The sequence below is a fragment of the Micromesistius poutassou genome (genome assembly GCF_964030765.1).
Source record: "Micromesistius poutassou genome assembly, chromosome: 5".
Classification (NCBI taxonomy): Eukaryota; Metazoa; Chordata; class Actinopteri; order Gadiformes; family Gadidae; genus Micromesistius; species Micromesistius poutassou.
This window is the reverse complement of record NC_140275.1, coordinates 3,301,809-3,320,793: the sequence shown is the minus strand read 5'-3', so window position 1 is coordinate 3,320,793 and position 18,985 is coordinate 3,301,809. Positions and strand designations below refer to the sequence as shown.

Sequence of the window (18,985 nt, the reverse complement as noted above, 5' to 3'; positions counted from 1 at the left end):
ATCTGTTGGTCCGCCATGTTTCATTTCACTGCAACAAAAGCACTTGAACACAACGCACTCGTAATTTCCAGTTCACAAATGGAAAGGATCACCTTTTCCATAGCACATGAAGGCAGCATTATCCCCCCCCCCACCCAGGTGTGTTGGTTTAGCCCCTCTGCGCTCGTTAGACCGACCCGATAATCACGTCAGTTTCCCAATATTACCTCGTGAGATTAGGATGGTCTCTCACAAGAATACACGACCACTTCAAGCAAATCATTTCAACTTCCCAGTGAGGCCCATTCAGTGGTTAGTATAACCAGAGACTGGTTGGTAACCAGTAGTTACCCAACAGCTCCGCTGGGGTGGGCTGGAGAAGACACGACACGGCACGTGGTTTTATTCGCATCAGCATTTTAATTGGACAAAGCAAGAAAACATTGATTACATAGCAGAGTCATTATCAGTTTTCAGGGCCAACTCCTGGAGCAGAACGGGTCTGAAAATATGTAGGCACTGCCTAATTTAAAAGAATGCCGTGTCGGATAAAAGAAACCAGCTCTATAAGGCAACAGTTATAATGTAGGCCTCCCATTTCTCTGGCAAAAAGGGCAACAGTGTAAAAATTGAATCCACACAGGTTTGTGATACAAAATACTGGCATTTCAATAGTTATTACAAAAACAAAGTCAGAAATGTCAACACATGCTCACCCCTTTTAAAATCTGAATCGTTGTCGTGAAGGTTTTTTTTTTTTTTATTTAAACGTGTGCACTGCCGTCACCAGCGCGGCCTGGTCCCTGCTGGAAGAATCGGGAGCGCGTCGTGCCCGCGGCACCGTGATAGTGGCCCTCTGCTACGAACAATGTTAAGAGTTAACTGTCGAGTAATCAAAAAAAAAAAAAAAAAAAAAAGCAAGCACCCACAGTTAACAGTAGCATTTTTTTTTACTTACATCGTTTCAAATGAATGTGGTTATTTACAGGTGGAGGAAAAATATTTTTTGAGGCTGTCCTAAACATGGAGGAATGGAATGCACAAAGAAAGAAGTAAAAAGAAACTAAAAGAAAAAAAAAAAAAGCTCTTGGTGATAAAAATTTGTCGAAGTACGAGAAGAGAAAACTGTGCAATATTTATCTGCCCTTACAGAGACAGCAGAGTCAAGAATCCCTGCAATTGGTTGGAAATCCAATAGAAAATGAGGAAACAAAAAAAGGTCTAAACGATTTCTATTCCTCAAAAAAAAACAATAGAACTTAAGTTTATAACTTAGAACATGATCCAGACTGAAAGGTTTTCATTTGAAAAAAAAAAAGAAAATAACCAAAAGACATTGACCCCTCGAGGTCTTCCCCAGCGGAACGGTGTGGAAATGGAAGCAGTTGTTCAGTCAAATGTAAAACTCATTGAGGGAGGGGGGAGGTGGAGGAGGAGGAGGGGGGGGGGGGAACGTGGGGGGAGCGCAAATCCAAAAAGCTTTCCTCTTTACAGTTTTATATTCATTTACAGTTAACTTAAACACGGCCCGCTGGTCACGGCCAGTCTCGCCGGCCAGAAACAAAACAACCCCCTCAAAAAACCAAAAGGGCGTGGTTACCTGTACGGGGTGAAACAGTTTCCCCCAGGGCACTGCCCTCCCTCCCTCCCTCCCACCCACCCACCCTACCTCAGCCTAGGCCCCGCCCACCCCATGACCCATTTATACATCCTCTAGGGGCGTCGGCCCTTTAAGACGACCCCGAGCCCAGAGTCTTAAGTCCTGCCAGCGGTCGGAGGTCTTACTGCCCCGCGGGGGGCCTGCAGCCAGAGACGCTGGCGGCAGACAACAGAACAAACTAACCCAAACCCCGCCCCCGCCCCCCCCCCCCAAAAATAATAACAAAAATCCTTTACGAGGGGAGAACTGTCCCACCCGGTTTTAACTCAGTGTGTTGGGTATCCTGTGGCTCCCATGCCAGGCTGGCTGGCGAGCATACTCCCATTCAATCCCTGGGAAGGCTCCATTACCCCACCGTTACTCAGGGCACTCACGCCAGTCCACCCAGCACTGGCCGGTAAATGGCTGCAAAAACGAGGGAAAGAGACAAGAGAGAGAGAGAGAGAGAGACACACACAGAGAGAGACACATCGCCAGCAGGTTAGAAGAGACAAGGCGAAAGGGGGGGGGCGTTTTGGGGGAGGGGTGGAGGGTTTAAAAAAAATAATAATGAAGAGTTATGCTACAATCTGGACAGGCTACAGCGGACAGCAGAGCAGACATCTGAGAGGGAGGGAAGGGTTAACAGAGCGGGGTGAGACAGGAGGAGGAGACGAGGGGGTGGTCGACTGGAGACAAGCAGAGGATAGGCAAAAGCAGAGGCTACAGGCTAAAGGAGAACACGTTATGGGAGCCTCTTGTGGCGCTAACGCTGGGCACAGCCTCTGTGTGGCTAGCATGCTACCTGCCAACATTGAGGTGGTTTGGGTTCAGCTAGCAGCAGGTCTACATTTTGGCAATAATGTACAATTTTCCTCCACAAAAAGGAAAGAGAAAGGAGAGGAGGAGATGGACAGCTGATACCGACAGTCTAAAGAGTTCAAGTTCAGAGAGGCGTCACTATCTCTGTTGTTCTAAAGAGTCGACTGCACATCGTTCATTAGAATCTTACACTTTCACATAGGCTCGCCCTTCACATGGTTCAACATGGATTTTTAATATATTTTCAAATTTCTAAACAATGTTTTCCAAATCACCAGAAAGTATAAAAATAAAAAGGGGGGAGGAGGGGAGGGCATAACACAAATACCAAACTGTTGGAAATAATTTCACTTCTGAAATCAAATGGCCTTTGACAAATCATACAAAAACAAAATACAAGTCTTCTGACGAGGTCAACGCCGATGAAAACATAATCAGATCCGGGACAAGACTTCTGGCCCTGCTTAGACGGCTGGCAGTCAGACCTGGCAGAACACGCGCCTCCAGGCACCCCGTAACAACACCCCCTCCCCGGCCAGTCACCGGACATCAGCTGGGCGCTACGCTGACCAGGTGCCTCAAACTAGGACCTCTTGTGATTGGCTGAGCCAGAGACGCCCGTTGGTGCCAGGTCTGTAAAGCGCTCGTCAGAGAGAGAGAGCCTAGCGATAGTGAACTGGTGACGGGCGGGGCGGGGGGGGGGGGGGGGGGGCTTAAAGGGACAGGGACGGGGATAAGAAAAACAAAACCAAACATCGTTCGATGCGCGACAGCCTGAGATGGACCACAGAAGTATTCCTTAGTCCACCATTGGGGGGGGGGGGGGGGGGGCATTCACAAATCAATAGAGCAAAGAAAATAAAAAATAAACCAAAGTTCAAATATATTTATTTGGTGCTTTTGTCGCAATCTTCATACGCTGGACACGTGACATGTGTAGTGGGGTGGGGTGGGGGCGGGGGTGTGGGAGCGTGGGGTGGGGGGGTGGGGGGTGGTGGTACGACCCGGGACGAGGGAGATGGCTGACCCCCCCCCCCCCCCACCCCTCCTGAGGCCCAAGATGGGGATCCATCCCCCGGATCTGAGAGGGGCCCGCACCAGTAGCCCCTCCCCCCCGGCCCCTGGAGGATGATGATGGTGGTGATGATGAAGGAGGAGGAGGAGGAGGAGGATGGCGGTGAGGACCCTGGCGCTCTGCCACCGGGCGTACTTACTTGAAGCCCTGCTGGTTCCAGGCCTGCCCGTAGACGCCGTACGTGGGCATCTGCCAGCCGTTGGGGACGTACTGGCTGATCTGGGGCCCGTTGCCGTACCACTGGCCCCACTGGCCGTAGGGCTGGGCGGCCGGGTAGCCCACCTTGTTCTGCTGCGGGGCGACAAGAACACACACACAGAGAGAGGGGGGGGGGTCAGCCGGGGCACAGCGGCGACACACGCCTCCGCACGCTCGCCCGGCGGTCAGACACCGGACCGCACGACGGACGGACAGGAAGCAGCCCGGGGGCCCGCGCTGCCACATGGCCCCCCCCCCCCCCCCCACACACAAACACAGAGCCACATGGCGCCCCCCCCCCCCACACACACACACACACAAGGACAACAACTCACAGCATCATCAACTCACAGCATCATATTATAATATCCTTCAGAAAATGAAGACTACAGACAGAAGATGGATTAGATAAATTGCCGAAAAAGGTGTATATATATTTAGATACATACATTTTTTAGAGAAGCCAATCCTTGCGCACCGCTAACGACCTTATTTGGAATATAGACAAAACGTAAAAGATTGGTTAGCACCCACATCAACATCTGGATAGCCCCGCCCCTACCACATCAACAGCCACTCAAGAAGGTTAACACACTACATTAACATGGGTTTAATAGAACATGTGATGTTGGTTAAAATACAACATGTTGTATCAAACTACCTCCCCCATGCAACAGATAATGGGGATCTGGTTGGGATCTCCGTTATCTGTAGCATGCAGTTCTGACCACTGAAGCCCCAAACACAGCCGGGTGAAAACAGTCTGTCCTGGTTGAGACGCAGCCTGCAGCGGCTCAGAGAGAGGGCTACTCCTCTGGTACCTTATTGAGCTGCATGAGGTCGACCGGAGACAACCGGTTGAGTATGAGTACCGACACAGACGCACATATCTGCAAGCTCCACCCAGCATACGATGGCTTTATCTTGTGCCCTTCATATTCAAATGACTAAACCAGCAACCCTCTCCTCACGGTAGCACAGCACAATATCAAATGTCCTGTTCTCCTAAGTTAACACAGCCAAGGACTTGGCTGTGTGGGTTTCATCTGTCAAAGCAGTGGTTCACTAGTACTGGTCCAGCCGTAGGGCCCACATGTGCCTTGAAGTCCCCATCCAAAAATAATCGCAACATTTATTTACAGATACTGCAGTAGTCAACAAGGCCTCCATGTACTGTTAGAAACAGAGTGAACCGGGAGCCAAGAAAAACTGGGGCTAAACTAAAGTGAAACAGTCTGCTGTTAAAAGGGTTCCATTGAAAGGTTAGCAGAATGCCCAGCAGCCCGCGACCCTCCAGCTGTGAACCAGTGCTTCAGACCCCCAGAGGTCCTGGTGTTCAACAGCGGAGCCGCTGCTTGAGGCGTTAAAGAGAGGCATGGAGGGTGGGGCGAGCTGGGCTCCTTACCTGGGGCAGGGCCATCTGCTGCTGCATGGGGTTCACCATGTCGGGGGTCTCCTTGCCCCAGTAGCACTTCACCACGTGGCCCTCTAGTGAGCTGCCGTTGACCGAGACGATGGCGTGGGCCGCCGCCTCGTGGGAGTTAAACCTGGGGGGGGAGAGAGAGAGAGAGAGAGAGATTGGGGGGAGAGAGACAGATTAGGAGGAGAGAGACCGAGAGAGAGTGAGAGCGAGAGATTGGGGGGGGGGGGGGGGGGGGGGGAGAGAGAGAAATTGGAGCGAGAGAAAGAGAAAGAGAGATTGGGAGGAGAGAGACAGATTTGGAGGAGAGAGAGAGAGAGATTGGAAGGAGAGAGACAGAGAGAGAGAGATTGGGGTGAGAGAGACAGATTGGGAGGAGAGAGAGAGAGAGAGATTGGGAGGACAGAGAGATTGGGGGGAAAGAGACAGAGAGATTGGGTGGAGAGAGGGACAGAAAGATCCAGAGAGAGATACAGAGATGGGGAGGGAGAGAGAGAGAGAGAGAGAGCCAGGGGAGGGGGGATGGAGAGATCAAAGTGTAGCCCTCTGGACGTCCTACCTCACGAAGGAATATCCTTTGTCTGGGAACACCCGGATCTCCATGATCTGTCCGAAGGGGGAGAACGTCTGCCTCATCAGTTGCTCTAGAGAGAGAGAGAGAGAGAAAAGAGGGATCACGTTGGGTTCCCAGGATTGGTTGGTGGTTGGGGTTGGTGAAGGCATCATGACCTGCCTTTCCCGCCTCACAAAATCAAGTCTATGCAAATATGTTGAACTTCCAGGGCTGAAGTATATAAAACAACAGAGAATTTGTAGAATTTTAAATCATCTTATCAGATTGGAATCCTTTGTAAAGAAATTCCTGTAAAGCGAAACAAGCAGAGACCTGGAACCGGACTCTACGCATCAACTCACTCTGAAGACACTAATGATGACGCTCCCTTGGAATGACAAACCAGTGATTCAAGCCCAACCAGTACCGGTGCTGGGACCGGCCGGGCGGTGCCGTGTACCAACGTGGGTCTCACCTGTCAGGCCCGTGCTGACGCCCCCGCAGTACACCGTGCAGTTGCTCGGACTGGACTGGTTCACTACTTCATCGAAGGACAGGTGCTTGCAGTTGTCTGAGATGAGGGGAGGGCAGAAGAAGCTGTTTACATGCGGGGAACCCCCAGCAGCACCCTGCAGGAACGTGTCGGTGTGATGCTCAATTAAACGCCTCCATACATGTCAACGCACTTTCATAGTTGGCCTTGGGGGCGGGGGGCTTTCTTGTGGCCCAGTTGGTCCGGATGGGCCGACCCCCGAGCCACTGACCGCCCATCTGCTGGATGGCGTTCTCTGCGTCCTGAAAACACAAACCACAGAGCGGTTAGCTCAAGAGATCACCTGGACTCTGCACAGCCGCCTAACCCCTCTTATGCACTTATTGTATGTAGTAGGTCCTGGCACTTAATGTACGCACTTATTGTATGTTGTACGTCCTTGCACTCATTATAGACACTTTTTGTATGTTGTACATTGTGTAGCATCTTATCCTAGCTATCTTTGTTGAACATGGGGAATGAGTTAACCTAACAATTGTTGGTGCTTGGCACTTGGTTCTATGAACATCCTTACTGTACAGACAGCAATATATTGTTCCCCTTTCTTCTGACAAATGTACTTATTGTAGGTCGCTTTGGATAAAAGCCTCTGCTAAATGCCCTAAATGTAAATGTAAAGTAACTGATCAACGCATGTACCACATGTCCCGCTCAGGCCAACCATTTGGTTTGAGCGAGCCCCGTAAACAACTGAATCAGCTGGACGGACAAACAGACAGGACGCCGTTTAAATGAGAGGAACCGTGAGCTACAGAACTTACCCACTTATTGAAGAAAGACACAAAACCATAGCCTTTAGATTTCCCTGTCGCCATGTCCTTCACCACCCGGGCATCCCTACAAAAACACACAAAACAGAGTACACATGAATAAACAGACAAACACGTACACAGAGGAACAAAGCATACATTTATACTTCTGGGAGATATTCACGTCAAGTTCTCCTGACCACAGCTGTATCGTGGGTCATGTGTTTTCACTGAGGGCCTTTCCACATACTCAATATTTAGTATATGCTACACGTAAACCTAAGATGGCGCAATTTGATTGGTTCCCTATTTCTCTATCTTGGGCAATATCCCATGATTGAGATCTCAACCTCTGGATATTGTTTTCATCGCTAAATGTCGCGCATGACGGTCGTCTCGTCACACTAATAAAAACAAATAAATCCCTGCAAAAAGTGTAATCTTGTTTATTTTTGGAGTGTTCACGTGCACGGTCTCGGGGGGTATTCACCACTATTCACGGAGCCTTCGGCGAATATTTGTTAAACATTTATCAGTCAATACTCAAGTGTACGTACGATATCCTGCCAAAAGGCCCGAAGGCCGCTTTGACATCTTCTGTGGTGATTTCGGGGCTGAGGTCCCCGACAAAGACGTGAAAGTGATCTGCAGGAAGGAGGTTTGGTCAAACACATCGGGACGTACACCAGCTGATCATATAATCAGTATTCTAAGCCAATGAGATGTCTAGGCTTGGAGATGCGGGAGTTTATGTGAGCACAGATGTGTTGGTGGAGAATCTGGGCTTACTGCTCGTGTCTTTCTTCTGGCTTGTTGGTGTTGTGGCCCAGTTGACTTTGACCTCCTGTGGGACGGGACGGGAGGGGGAACACACACACAACAGGCCAGGTGGGGTAAAATGACATGGTGAAACGTCCAGCACTCGCTTCTCCATTAAAACCAGCAGTAGTAATATCAGCTAGACTCACTTACACTCTGCATAGCCTCACCCCTCTTATGCACTTATTGTACGTCCTGGCACTTAAATACAGCTCTTAGAATTGTGTAGCATCGTACCCTAGCTATCTTTGTTGTATACGGCGAATGGGTTAACCTAGTGATTGTTAGTGCTTGACACTTGGTTCTATGAACATCCTTACTGTACCGACAGCAAAATATCGTTTCGCTTTCTTCTGAAAAATGTACATATTGTCAGTGGCTTTGGATAAGAGCTTCTGCTAAATTCCCTAAACGTAATATCAGCAACACATCCAATACAAGCAGCAGGTGCACGCTTCGGATGTGAAGGACCAGATAAGCTCAACCAAACCTACACTAGCTGACTACATGACATGGAAGGAGGTCAAGACTAGCAGAACTAGGTACCTTAAGAGGCTGAAATGTATGGGGTCCCTGATGTTATGATTAAGAACGAGCATGGAGCTGTGGCCAATAACAAAAGGAACTAAACCAGAAGACACGTCCTGTCCCACCCCACCGCCCGCCCCACTCACCGAGGAGGTCCGATAACTTACCTTACCCATGATTTTACGTCCGTTCATGGCCGCCAGCGAGGCCGCTGCGTGCCTGTGGTCGTAGAACTCGATGAAACAGTAGGGGTCGTTCCCGGCCGTCTGCCCGGGGGAAAAACACGAGCGTTTAACACAAGAGCAACGAAATCACATCAACATGCTTCAGTTCGGTATTAACAAGTGTGCAAGCTATACTGTGCAGGATATAAACAAAAGCATCCACATCCGTTTAATAATTATAATGCATTTTCATGTTTTAAATGATTAACCAAAACCTTAACCTTAGGCTAAACAATACAAGGATGCATTCCTCCAAAGTGTTCTGGTGCAAGTCTGGGACCTGCACGTTTCTGTCACAGGGCTTCGATCACAATGCTTGCGTGTGTACTGTAGGCCTCAAGTCAAGCAGGAGAACACTCACGTCAATAATCATTTTACAGCTCTTGCATGGCCCGATCTGCTGGAACAGCTCTAGGATCAGCGGCTCGGTGACATCCCTGCACAGGTTCCCCACATACCTGCGATCACACGGGAACAAGTCAGACGCAGTCTTTGTGAAACAGGAAGTGAGCGAGCAAACAAAGGCTAGTTAAGCACGGCTAGCTCCAAACTCGGACCTGGCTCAGAGGATAACAAACGAAAACGAAACACTAAAGACGGGGTCTCTCCCGCTGTGGGGGCGGCCGCGCTTTGGATGAAACCCACGAGTCGGACCCGCGGACGCCGTGTTGGCGCCTCATTTCCCGGGTGTCTGGCTGAGCGTTGACGTGGCCGGTCTGTCTGCAGCCCGCCGGGGGAGACTCGAGCTTCACATGGGCCTCGAGCTAGGCGGCTAAGAGGGGTAGCCCGAGAGAACCCCCCCCGACCCGCCAGCTCCCGGTCCGACCCGGAGGAGGGGGACACACGGGTCAGTGTGGGCCGAACGTGGCGCTCTCTAGTCGGGACGTGTTTAAAGCATCGGGGCCTCCGCTCTGGTTTTGATCGAAGCTAGCGTTAGCATTAGCGGCTAAGCTAATGTTAGCACCCCGGTTTTCATTTTGAGGCAGGCTGTGCAGGGCCACACACACACACACACACACACACACACACACACACACACACACACACACACACACACACTTTCCAGGACATAGCCCAGGTCCTTGTTGCTATACTCGTGTATGCCATCCGTTTCGGAAAATAACCCGGGTCCTGGGTGGCTGTTACCAGCCCCGATCCACACCCGGGCTGACGCAGACTCTAGATCGGAGTTACAAAACAGATACGACCCGTGGCAGGACGTAGCCGGGGTCCCCTGGTTACCTAAAGCTACCCAGGACGTAGCCGGGTCCTCGTTAACCTACGGGGCTGCAGGACGTAGCCGGGTCCGCTCGCTACTCACAGGGTTCTGGGCTGGTCGTCGTCCATCATCATGGTTCGGTGGTTTAATCCGTTAACATACAAAGGGTTCGGACGGAGAAACTCGAGAAGGTTCCCGCGGTTCCCGATGGCTATCCGCTGGTCGTTCGGTTAAATGAGGGTCGGTAGGCCGAGTCTTCTTCTCCGGGAACACGGCGGCGCAGACAGCCTCTCGGTCTGATGCAAACAATGGGACGTTGAAGAAGGCGGAGACGCAGCGTCAGCGGCGGCGTAACGCTGGCGTAACGTACGCCAGCGGCGTAGGATACGTCAGCGGCGTAGCGTGCTTCAGAAGCGTAGCCCAGCTTGACTGTGGATCGAACCCGCGGACGGACATGCCTCCAGCAGTCAACGGAACCAGCTTTGAAACCCACATTTGTGTTTAAAACGTTTTATCTTAATCCTTTTTGATATCATTTCATGTTAAATCGTCATTGATAGGCGTATGCTTGCGTTGTGTTTTGACACGTCAATTATGCATTTTTTTGTGTTTTTTTTGCTAATTTGGATGTATCTTCATGGTTGAATGCAATTCCTGTAAGAAGTTCCAGATAAAAAAAACCGTCTGCTTAATTAATTTAATTTAATGAAAAAGCCAAGTGGGGCATTCGTTTCTTCGGGGTGGTGATTTTTTAAAATTAAAATATAGCTAAAGAATTAACCAGCGACCCAAGAATAAAAACTATTTCACGATTTATATTTACACATGTATCTACTGATATAAAGCAAATTAAGTTGAAATTGGTGTGGTAACAAAATACGTGCGCCGCCCGGGAATCGAACCCGGGTCGCAAGAATGGGAATCTTGCATGATACCACTACACCAGCGGCGCCGTCCGATAGACAATCTTGGATAATACAGACACAATGTTGGTGGACGAGTGGTTGATTGCATTGATTCTTTAATGGAATATAGAATAAACGAATACCCCCCCCCCCACCATCTTTCATTGACCGTTTATTGTTACCTTGATTTTTTTGCACCAACATGAGCAGCTTGGATTAATATAATTTCAATATATATTACCTCACGTTATATTACCCTGATGCACTGAGTAGAGAGGGCCCAACAGAATATAAAACACATAAAGCATCCTTGCAGCATCTCCATCCATCATCCATCTTGTCTAATTGTCATCACCGAGCTCTGATAAGGTCATGTAGATGTTGGATTTGGGTTTCTCTTCTGAGTGGTGGCTCTCTCCTTTCTTCTCATCGTACGGCCTCTTCTCCTGGGACATGTCGGGATCATCATAACTACAGAACAGAGACAGAATCATAAGGGTGATGATGATAATGATGATGATACAAAAACTGTTCTGGAGACATTCAGCTCTAAGCGCTGCTAAATGCCTAAACATGCCTAAATGTAAACGTATCACAAGTACATTTAAAACGTGGGCTATTTGATTTAATTATTATTATATTATTACATTATTTAATTTAAATAATATTCCATGGTGCCTTTACTACACACTTTTTTATCTTAAGCATTCTCTAACAGTGTAAAGGATATATCAATAATATTGATTATTATTACTATTAATAAGTGTGCTTATACTTGGCTTTGTAAATTGGTTGACAAGCTAAAGCTGGGACATCGTGAACTACAACAACAGAATGATAAGGGACTACAAACATGGCTGGCCGGCGTGGGAGGGTTCTCTTACCCGGTGAAGGCTGCGGAGGCCAGGGTCGTAGGGGGGGGCAGACGTATGGCCACGTACAGGCTGAGGAACACAGCAGGAACCAGGAAGGCACAGCACCAGCCCAGACTCAACCAGAACCCGTTCTGTGAGGTTACAGTGAGGTTACAGTGATATCAAATGAGGACAGGAGAGAGGAGATAAGGTGAGAGGAAGTGAGGCTCAATGTGGAACGGTGGGAGGAGACAAGGTGAGAGGAAGTGAGGCTCAATGTGGAAAGGTGGGAGGAGACAAGGTGAGAGGAAGTGAGGCTCAATGTGGAAAGGTGGGAGGAGACAAGGTGAGAGGAAGTGAGGCTCAATGTGGAAAGGCCCTGTCCACACGGCTACTATTTTTTAAATGTGGAAAGGTGAGAGGAGATAAGGTGAGAGGAGACAAGGTGAGAGGAAGTGAGACTAAATGAGGAAAGGTGAGAGGAGATAAGCTGAGATGAGGAGTTGAGATGAAGCGATATGAACGGCGGCAGCGTGAGACGAGGTGAGGTGAGGTCAGACCAGGTGAGAGCGTCAGATCCCCCCCGCCCACTCACCCAGGGGTCCACCACGCCGAGGCACACGGCCGTGTAGATGTTGTCCGCCGACCTGGTGAGCCAGCCACACCCCAGCACGTCCTCCAGGATCTGCACACAGAGCTCACCTCACCATTCAGGGCTCTCATCTATACCGCAGCGCTGTCAACACCTGATCATAATGAACACTCCACAGGATTCTACTCCCGCGGGCCAAGCTGTTGACTAAAGCAGTCGGCTGACTACCAAAGAAGCCGCTTTAATCACGAGACAAACTTGTTTTATTCTCGATGTGGTTTCAGCTGGGTCACTCAGCGTTCCATTAGTTCTAATCCTGCCTTGCTTTGCTGACTCATCACAGACTTGGTTGGTCTTCCGCGGAGAGTTTGGCAATTGATTAAAGAAAATGCATATGCGTTGCATTGTTACCTCATGTTGCTCTTACAGCCAAACTTGATACAAACCCTAAGCAAGAGGCTGCTTTACCTGCTCTACCTGCTGGACCTAAACGACAGCAAGTAGCTGTGGAGAAACACGTCTGCCTAAGACTGCAGGGTTCAACACGTCGGGACGACCGGCGGCCCAGCGACCGTCACCATTCACGTCGGGACGGAAGAACCTTCACCTTCCCGTCCCGATCGGGGCCACTGCTCCAACATGAGAGTATATATACATAAAACATTTATATCTGCATAATGAAATCAAACTCCTCCAGGCAGTGCAGGGATGGCTGTCAGCAGGCAGAGAGGCGGTGGTGCTGAGGTGTTTGTTCAAACAAATGATCCAAGATGTCAAGCACCAAAGAAGCTGTGGAACGTTGCACCCTGGACCAAAACAACACACATGGTTCACACCCTCCTGTCGTCAGAGCCCCCCCCCCACTGAGCAGACCCCCTCTTCACTGCGTGGTTCACACCCTCCTGTCGTCAGAGAGCCCCCCCCCCACTGAGCCCCCCCCCCCCCCCCTCCTCACTCTGCAGCACAGGGCTTTAATCTGGAGGAGGACGTCGTCCCCGCGACTTCACCCGCCGTTCACCCACCGCACGTCGGGCCCAGGTCAGGTAGCGGCGGAGCTGCTGCTCTCCGCTCTCCATGGTGCGCCGGGACACCTGGGGGAGTGGGGGGGGGGGGACGCAGTGAGGGCAGGGAAGTAATGAGGATCATAAATGAAACGTGGGCTGACTCCGCCACCACCACCACCACCGCCGCCGCCGCCTCAGCTGCGATAACAGTCCTTGCAGATTACCCCCCGGGGAAATCAAGAGGAGCGGGGTGGGACTCACGTTGGCGCTGATGAGGGGAACCTGGGCGTTCATGAGGGTCTGGGTTTGGTCGAAGCGGGTCAGCGTCGTGGTGACGTTCGCCTGCGGAGCGTGAAGGAGGACAGAAGAGAGGTTGTTTGATTAGTGTACACATTCGTTGTAGGACAAACACATCAAAGAATGACAAGTGACATAGACAAAGAGAGAGAGAGAGAGAGAGAGAGAGAGAGAGAGAGAGAGAGAGAGAGAGAGAGAGAGAGAGAGAGAGAGCATGAGAGAAAGAGAGAGAGAGAGAGAGAGAGAGAGCATGAGAGAAAGAGAGAGAGAGAGCATGAAAATGAGAGAGAGCGAGAGAGAGAGAGAGAGAGAGAGAGAGAGCGATAGGCACACAGAGGCAGAGGCACATGACTGAGAGAGAGAGAGAGCGAGAGAGAGAGACAGAGAGAGAGGGACAGAGAGAGAGAGCATGAGAGAGAGAGTGAACTCATTAGAGCGGAGGACGATGTAGTATTAAAGCAGAACTTCTTGTTTGCGATGGTAACAGGAATCTAGTTTACAACATAATAGGACATAGAATGCTCAGTACCCTGTATGATTGGCTGATGATCTTCAAGGCCTTAACACTTCCACTCATGTTGGCCTGGAAGGATGGAGGGAGACGGTTGTCAGGGTAACAGAAGAGCATCACACCCCTTCTCCAAACTCTACCTTCTACTACCTTGAAATGTCAACATGGTTGCCATCACACACACACACACACACACACACACACACACACACACACACACACACACACACACACACACACACACACTCATTTGGGTGTGAGAGTCACGCACGGCGTTGGCTCTCTGAAAATCCACAAGGTCATGCAGGAGACGAGTGCTCTTAGCCTCCTTCTGTAGATCAGCTTTGATCTTTTCATTCTCCTGCCAGAGAGAGAGAGAGAGAGAGAGAGAGAGAGAGAGAGAGAGAGAGAGCGAGAGAGACACACACGAGAGAGACAGTTAGACATGACATGAGAGAAAGAGAGAGAACAAGAGAGAGCAAGAGAGAATGAGAGAGAGAGAGGGAGAGAGAGAGAGCTAGACGTACGTTAGTATGACATGAGAGAAAGAGAGAATGAGAGAGAGCAAGAGAGAGAGAGAGAGGTGGGGAGAGAGAGAGTGTGTGTGTGAGGGTAAAGAGGGGAAGAGAGAGAGGGAGAGTGAGAAAGAGCCAGCGTTGGCTGTGACATCACTGCACCAGCCCCCCGACCCGCCAGATAGGGGGGGCCTCTGAGCGTTGCCATGCCAACGTACTCACAGGTAGCTCTGCCTTCTGGTCCAGCTCGCTGGCAAACGCGAGGAGGTCCTGTTTCACCACGGGTTTACCCAACTGAGAGAGGAGAGGAGGAGGGAGAGGAGGAGGGGGAGGAGGAGGGAGAGGGGGGAGAGGAGGAGGAGGGAGAGGGGGGAGAGGAGGAGGGAGAGGAGGAGGGGGAGGAGGAGGGAGAGGAGGGAGAGGAGGGAGAGGAGGAGGGAGAAGAGGAGGGAGAGGAGGAGGGAGAGGAGGAGGGGGAGGAGGAGGGAGAGGAGGGAGAGGAGGGAGAGGAGGAGGGAGAAGAGGAGGGAGAGGGGGGAGAGGAGGGAGAGGAGGGAGAGGAGGAGGGAGAAGAGGAGGGAGAGGAGGAGGGAGAGGAGGAGGGAGAGGGGGAGGGAGAGGAGGGAGAGGAGGAGGGAGAGGGGGGAGAGGGGGGAGAGGAGGAGGGAGAGGAGGAGGGAGAGGGGGGAGAGGAGGGAGAGGAGGAGGGAGAGCAGGGAGAGGAGGAGGGAGAGGAGGAGGGAGAGGCGTAAAACACAGTAGAGAGACCTCTGCTATTAGAATAATGTCAGAGATGCCAACACACACACACACACACACACACTCACACACACACACATGCACGCACACAGGAATATACACACACACACACACACACACACACACAGCCACTCAGCCACCCACCCACCCAAGCACACGTACAGGCCTGCCCACAGATGCATCTCTCAAACTCTCACACACAGACACACACAGACACACGTCCACAAACACACACCAACACATAAAGACACACACACACACACACACCCACACACACCCACACACACACAAGAGCGGGGGAAGCAGAGGAGGTGGTTGGCTGTACCAGCTCTGTCACGGCGGCGTAGGGGTAGTTCTCCAGGTTGGTCCCTTGGTACATCAGTAGGGCCTGTCTGCCCCCGTCAGAGAGCAGCTTCAGAGCCTCCGTGCTCACTGAGACTTCCCCGAGCGTGTCGTTCAACCCTTCAAAGTACTGGAGGACACAGATAACACAGGGCTTTAGTAAAAGTCCCTCCTGTGTTGGTGACCATGAAAACTCACCACAGCTGCTTCAAATGAATGTATATATATAAACACTGTATATGTATATCTATATCTAAGACGTTGTTAGGTTCACACCATACGACCCGCTACACACTGCAGTCCGTTCCTCCACTCCCATACCTGACCTCTGACCTTACACATCCCATGTCCATCACTGTTCAAAACCCATCAGTTCATTTATTTCAATAAATGACATTGATATTGTTTGAAGCCCTAAACCAGGGACGTAACACGATAGATCATTTAAATACACCTTGAGTTCTTTTATGTCACGTGATATGATTTCCCGTATTAACAAAAAGTAAAGCAGGATTCATGGCCATGAGAAACACGTTTTGTGAATCAATACACACGTACAAATCTTTGACAATTGCAATGCAATCATGTATTTGCTTTGTTTTGATGTGAGGTCTTAGATCTAATAAACGTGATGTGTGTCTGTCTGTGTACAATAACTCTGAAGAACAAACAGCGAGTGTGTGTACGGCCGGGCTAACTGAGGTGGTTGGGAGCCCTGACCTTGGCGGGGTCCAGGAACTCCTCCAGGTCAAAGCTCTGCTTCAACTCCATGCTGTGGAACAAGGACTCTCCTCGCTGACAGCCACTGAAACACAATCCGCCCTGATGAGTCAAATACATCTCCGATGTGAACAGGAAAGTCTTGTCCTACTGGCTGACACAGTTCTCAGGAGTTTGACGATGAAGGGCGAGTCTGGAAGGTCTTACCGGAAGATTCTGGCAGACTTGACGGGAATCGGGGTTACGCTATGGTTCAGCAGATTGGTGAACAGGTCTTCCTGCTTGTCCAGGAACTGGCCAAGTAAACCGTGCTTTAGATAAGGTTGTGCTGTACAATACAAGTCATAGTACATAGTACATAGTACAAATACTGTTTGTATTTGTTTGTATGTTAAGGTGTTGATTAAGTGCTTAAGGGCATGATGTTGCCTGTGTGTGCATGTGTCTGTGTGTGTGTCTGTGTGTGTGTGTGTGTGTGTGTGTGTGTGTGTGTGTGTGTGTGTGTGTGTGTGTGTGTGTGTGTGTGTGTGTGTGACACCATTAACTTCTTGGATGATGGATGATTCATCCACAAAGTGGTTTAATTAATCTGAAATAAGTGATGTAAAGTGTTGACATGGAACGCTTACTGGGAAGATCTCTCCGCTGGTGAAGCTCCGACACAGCAGGGTGTGGGCGTTTCCCCCCACGAAGAGGGTGATGAACACCAGGATGATGTAGAGCCAAGAGAACGCGCACATCAACAGAATACATCTGTAGATCAACAGAAACAACAGATCAATAGTATACATCTGTAGATCAACAGAAACAACAGATCAATAGTATACATTTGTAGATCAACAGAAACAACTGATCAATAATATATATCTGTAGATTAACTACAACAGATCAATAGTACATATCTGTAGATCAACGGAAACAACAGATCAATAATATATATCTGTAGATTAACTACAACAGATCAATATACATCTGTAGATTGACTGATAGAACTGAATTTAATGTTCTGCAACTTTTATATCGATATTATGTATCTTGCATGTACTTTTTTGTGTACATATTTTTCATATTTCATATTTCATATTGTCATATTTATTTGCCTTACTGTGATATTTCAGGGGTTATATTTTATTTATGTTCTCTATTGATTCATGGTTATCTTTTTATTTTAACAGAGGAATTGTGACAGTAAAACTGTATGAAGGGATTAATAAAGTATTGAATCCAAAGGAGGGTCCTCATGGGTCACCATGGCGACGGGGGAGGTACCCACATCTGGAACATCCAGAGGGCCGTGCGCTCCAGCCGTGCGTGAGGACAGCGGGAGTACACGGCCGGGTCGAAGAGCAGCGGCAGCCCGACGGACACGGCGGCCAGCAGCAGCACCGCCGTCAGCAGCAGCACGAAGCACAGTGTAACGCCCACCGCCCACCTGCAGAGGGCGCCAGAGGACACAGCGGGGGGTCAACAGCGGTTTTACTCTGAGGGAATGAAAACAGAAATATAATCATTATATAAATAAGAAACCAGGACCACTAGAGCCAGGACCACTAGAACCAGGACCACTAGAACCAGATCCAGGACCACTGGAACCAGGACCACTAGAACCAGGTCCAGGACCACTGGAACCAGGACCACTAGAACCAGGTCCAGGACCACTGGAACCAGGTCCAGGACCACTGGAACCAGGACCACTAGAACCAGGTCCAGGACCACTGGAACCAGGACCACTAGAACCAGGTCCAGGACCACTAGAACCAGGTCCAGGACCGCTAGAACCATGACCAGGACCACTAGAACCATGACCAGGACCACTAGAACCAGGACCGCTAGAACCAGGAGCAGCAGAACCAGGACCACCAGAACCAGGACCAGCAGAACCAGGACCAGCAGAACCAGGACCACCAGAACCAGGACCACCAGAACCAGGACCAGTAGAACCAGGACCACCAGAACCAGGACCACCAGAACCAGGTCCAGGACCACTGGAACCAGGACCACTAGAACCAGGTCCAGGACCACTAGAACCAGGTCCAGGACCACTGGAACCAGGTCCAGGACCACTAGAACCAGGTCCAGGACCACTAGAACCAGGTCCAGGACCACTGGAACCAGGTCCAGGACCACTGGAACCAGGTCCAGGACCACTAGAACCAGGTCCAGGACCACTGGAACCAGGTCCAGGACCACTAGAACCAGGTCCAGGACCACTGGAACCAGGTCCAGGACCACTAGAACCATGACCAGGACCACTAGAACCATGACCAGGACCACTAGAACCAGGACTGCTAGAACCAGGACCACTAGAACCAGGACCAGTAGAACCAGGACCACTAGAACCAGGACCAGCAGAACCAGGACCAGCAGAACCAGGACCACCAGAACCAGGACCAGCAGAACCAGGACCACCAGAACCAGGACCAGTAGAACCAGGACCAGGAGGACCCACCTGGCGTGGTCGTAGTGGTCCAGCCTGCCGCTCTCCCTCCTGACGGAGGCCCTGAGGTTCGTCACGGCCTGACGGAGGGACAGCAGCGAGGGGAACCCCTGGCTGCTGTTCCTTAGCAACACCTGGGTGTGGTTTAGCTCCGACAGCAGGTCTGGAGGACCAATCACAGACACACAGACAGACAGACAGACAGACAGACAGACAGACAGACAGACAGAGAGTCAGACAATCGAGACAGACAGATGGAATGGCACAGTCA

The 18,985-nt window shown here is 50.4% G+C and overlaps 3 protein-coding genes and 1 non-coding gene across 9 annotated transcripts in view; all 4 read right to left on the bottom strand.

Annotated features, from left to right (window-relative positions):
* Positions 1–385: 385 nt before the first annotated feature.
* LOC311343590 (cytotoxic granule associated RNA binding protein TIA1-like) lies at positions 386–10,067 on the bottom strand. Of its 6 annotated transcripts, none has more exons than XM_084468488.1 (13): positions 9,881–10,067; positions 8,921–9,017; positions 8,503–8,601; positions 7,778–7,832; positions 7,546–7,633; positions 7,001–7,076; positions 6,361–6,481; positions 6,162–6,257; positions 5,693–5,777; positions 5,119–5,260; positions 4,163–4,201; positions 3,655–3,806; positions 386–2,044 (listed from the first exon to the last, which is right to left on the bottom strand). In XM_084468488.1, the coding sequence occupies exons 1-13, from the start codon at positions 9,910–9,912 to the stop codon at positions 1,906–1,908; spliced, it is 1,221 nt and encodes a 406-aa protein (XP_084324614.1). In that variant the 5' UTR covers positions 9,913–10,067; the 3' UTR covers positions 386–1,905. The 6 variants fall into 6 exon arrangements, with proteins under 6 accessions (XP_084324614.1, XP_084324615.1, XP_084324616.1 ...); XM_084468489.1 differs by having other exon boundaries at positions 3,655–3,803; XM_084468490.1 differs by having other exon boundaries at positions 6,373–6,481.
* Positions 10,068–10,659: 592 nt separating this feature from the next.
* On the bottom strand, positions 10,660–10,730 carry AC3HAE_014018 (transfer RNA glycine (anticodon CCC)). The gene has a single exon. It is a non-coding gene; the product is annotated as a tRNA-Gly (tRNA).
* A 294-nt stretch (positions 10,731–11,024) lies between these two features.
* LOC311343955 (uncharacterized protein) lies at positions 11,025–12,467 on the bottom strand (the record flags this gene model as incomplete). Its single annotated transcript, XM_084468910.1, has 4 exons — positions 11,025–11,154; positions 11,568–11,689; positions 12,133–12,222; positions 12,450–12,467. 4 exons carry the CDS (start codon positions 12,465–12,467, stop codon positions 11,025–11,027), a joined length of 360 nt encoding a protein of 119 aa, XP_084325036.1.
* Positions 12,468–13,088: 621 nt separating this feature from the next.
* The window catches only part of LOC311343954 (prominin-2-like), a gene marked incomplete at its 5' end in the record, with an annotated part of 10,481 nt that continues 4,584 nt past the window's right edge, over positions 13,089–18,985 (bottom strand). The window contains 11 exons of the mRNA XM_084468909.1: positions 13,089–13,220; positions 13,395–13,475; positions 13,960–14,013; positions 14,213–14,302; positions 14,679–14,750; positions 15,541–15,687; positions 16,278–16,362; positions 16,485–16,570; positions 16,907–17,030; positions 17,551–17,709; positions 18,727–18,877. Coding sequence (XP_084325035.1) covers positions 13,101–13,220; positions 13,395–13,475; positions 13,960–14,013; positions 14,213–14,302; positions 14,679–14,750; positions 15,541–15,687; positions 16,278–16,362; positions 16,485–16,570; positions 16,907–17,030; positions 17,551–17,709; positions 18,727–18,877 — 1,169 coding nt within the window. The 3' untranslated portion in view covers positions 13,089–13,100. The remainder of the gene's footprint in view (positions 13,221–13,394; positions 13,476–13,959; positions 14,014–14,212; positions 14,303–14,678; positions 14,751–15,540; positions 15,688–16,277; positions 16,363–16,484; positions 16,571–16,906; positions 17,031–17,550; positions 17,710–18,726; positions 18,878–18,985) is intronic.

What these genes read in the sequence shown, in the direction of transcription:
- LOC311343590 (XM_084468488.1), bottom strand. Translation starts at nt 9,912, where the DNA reads ATGATGATGGACGACGACCAGCCCAGAACCCT. An exon ending in GACGACCAGCCCAGAACCCT is followed by an intron (nt 9,018 to 9,880) that starts GTGAGTAGCGAG and finishes GTGTGATCGCAG; the next exon opens with GTATGTGGGGAACCTGTGCA. An exon ending in TGTCTTTCTTCAATAAGTGG is followed by an intron (nt 6,482 to 7,000) that starts GTAAGTTCTGTA and finishes TTGTGTTTTCAG; the next exon opens with GACGCAGAGAACGCCATCCA.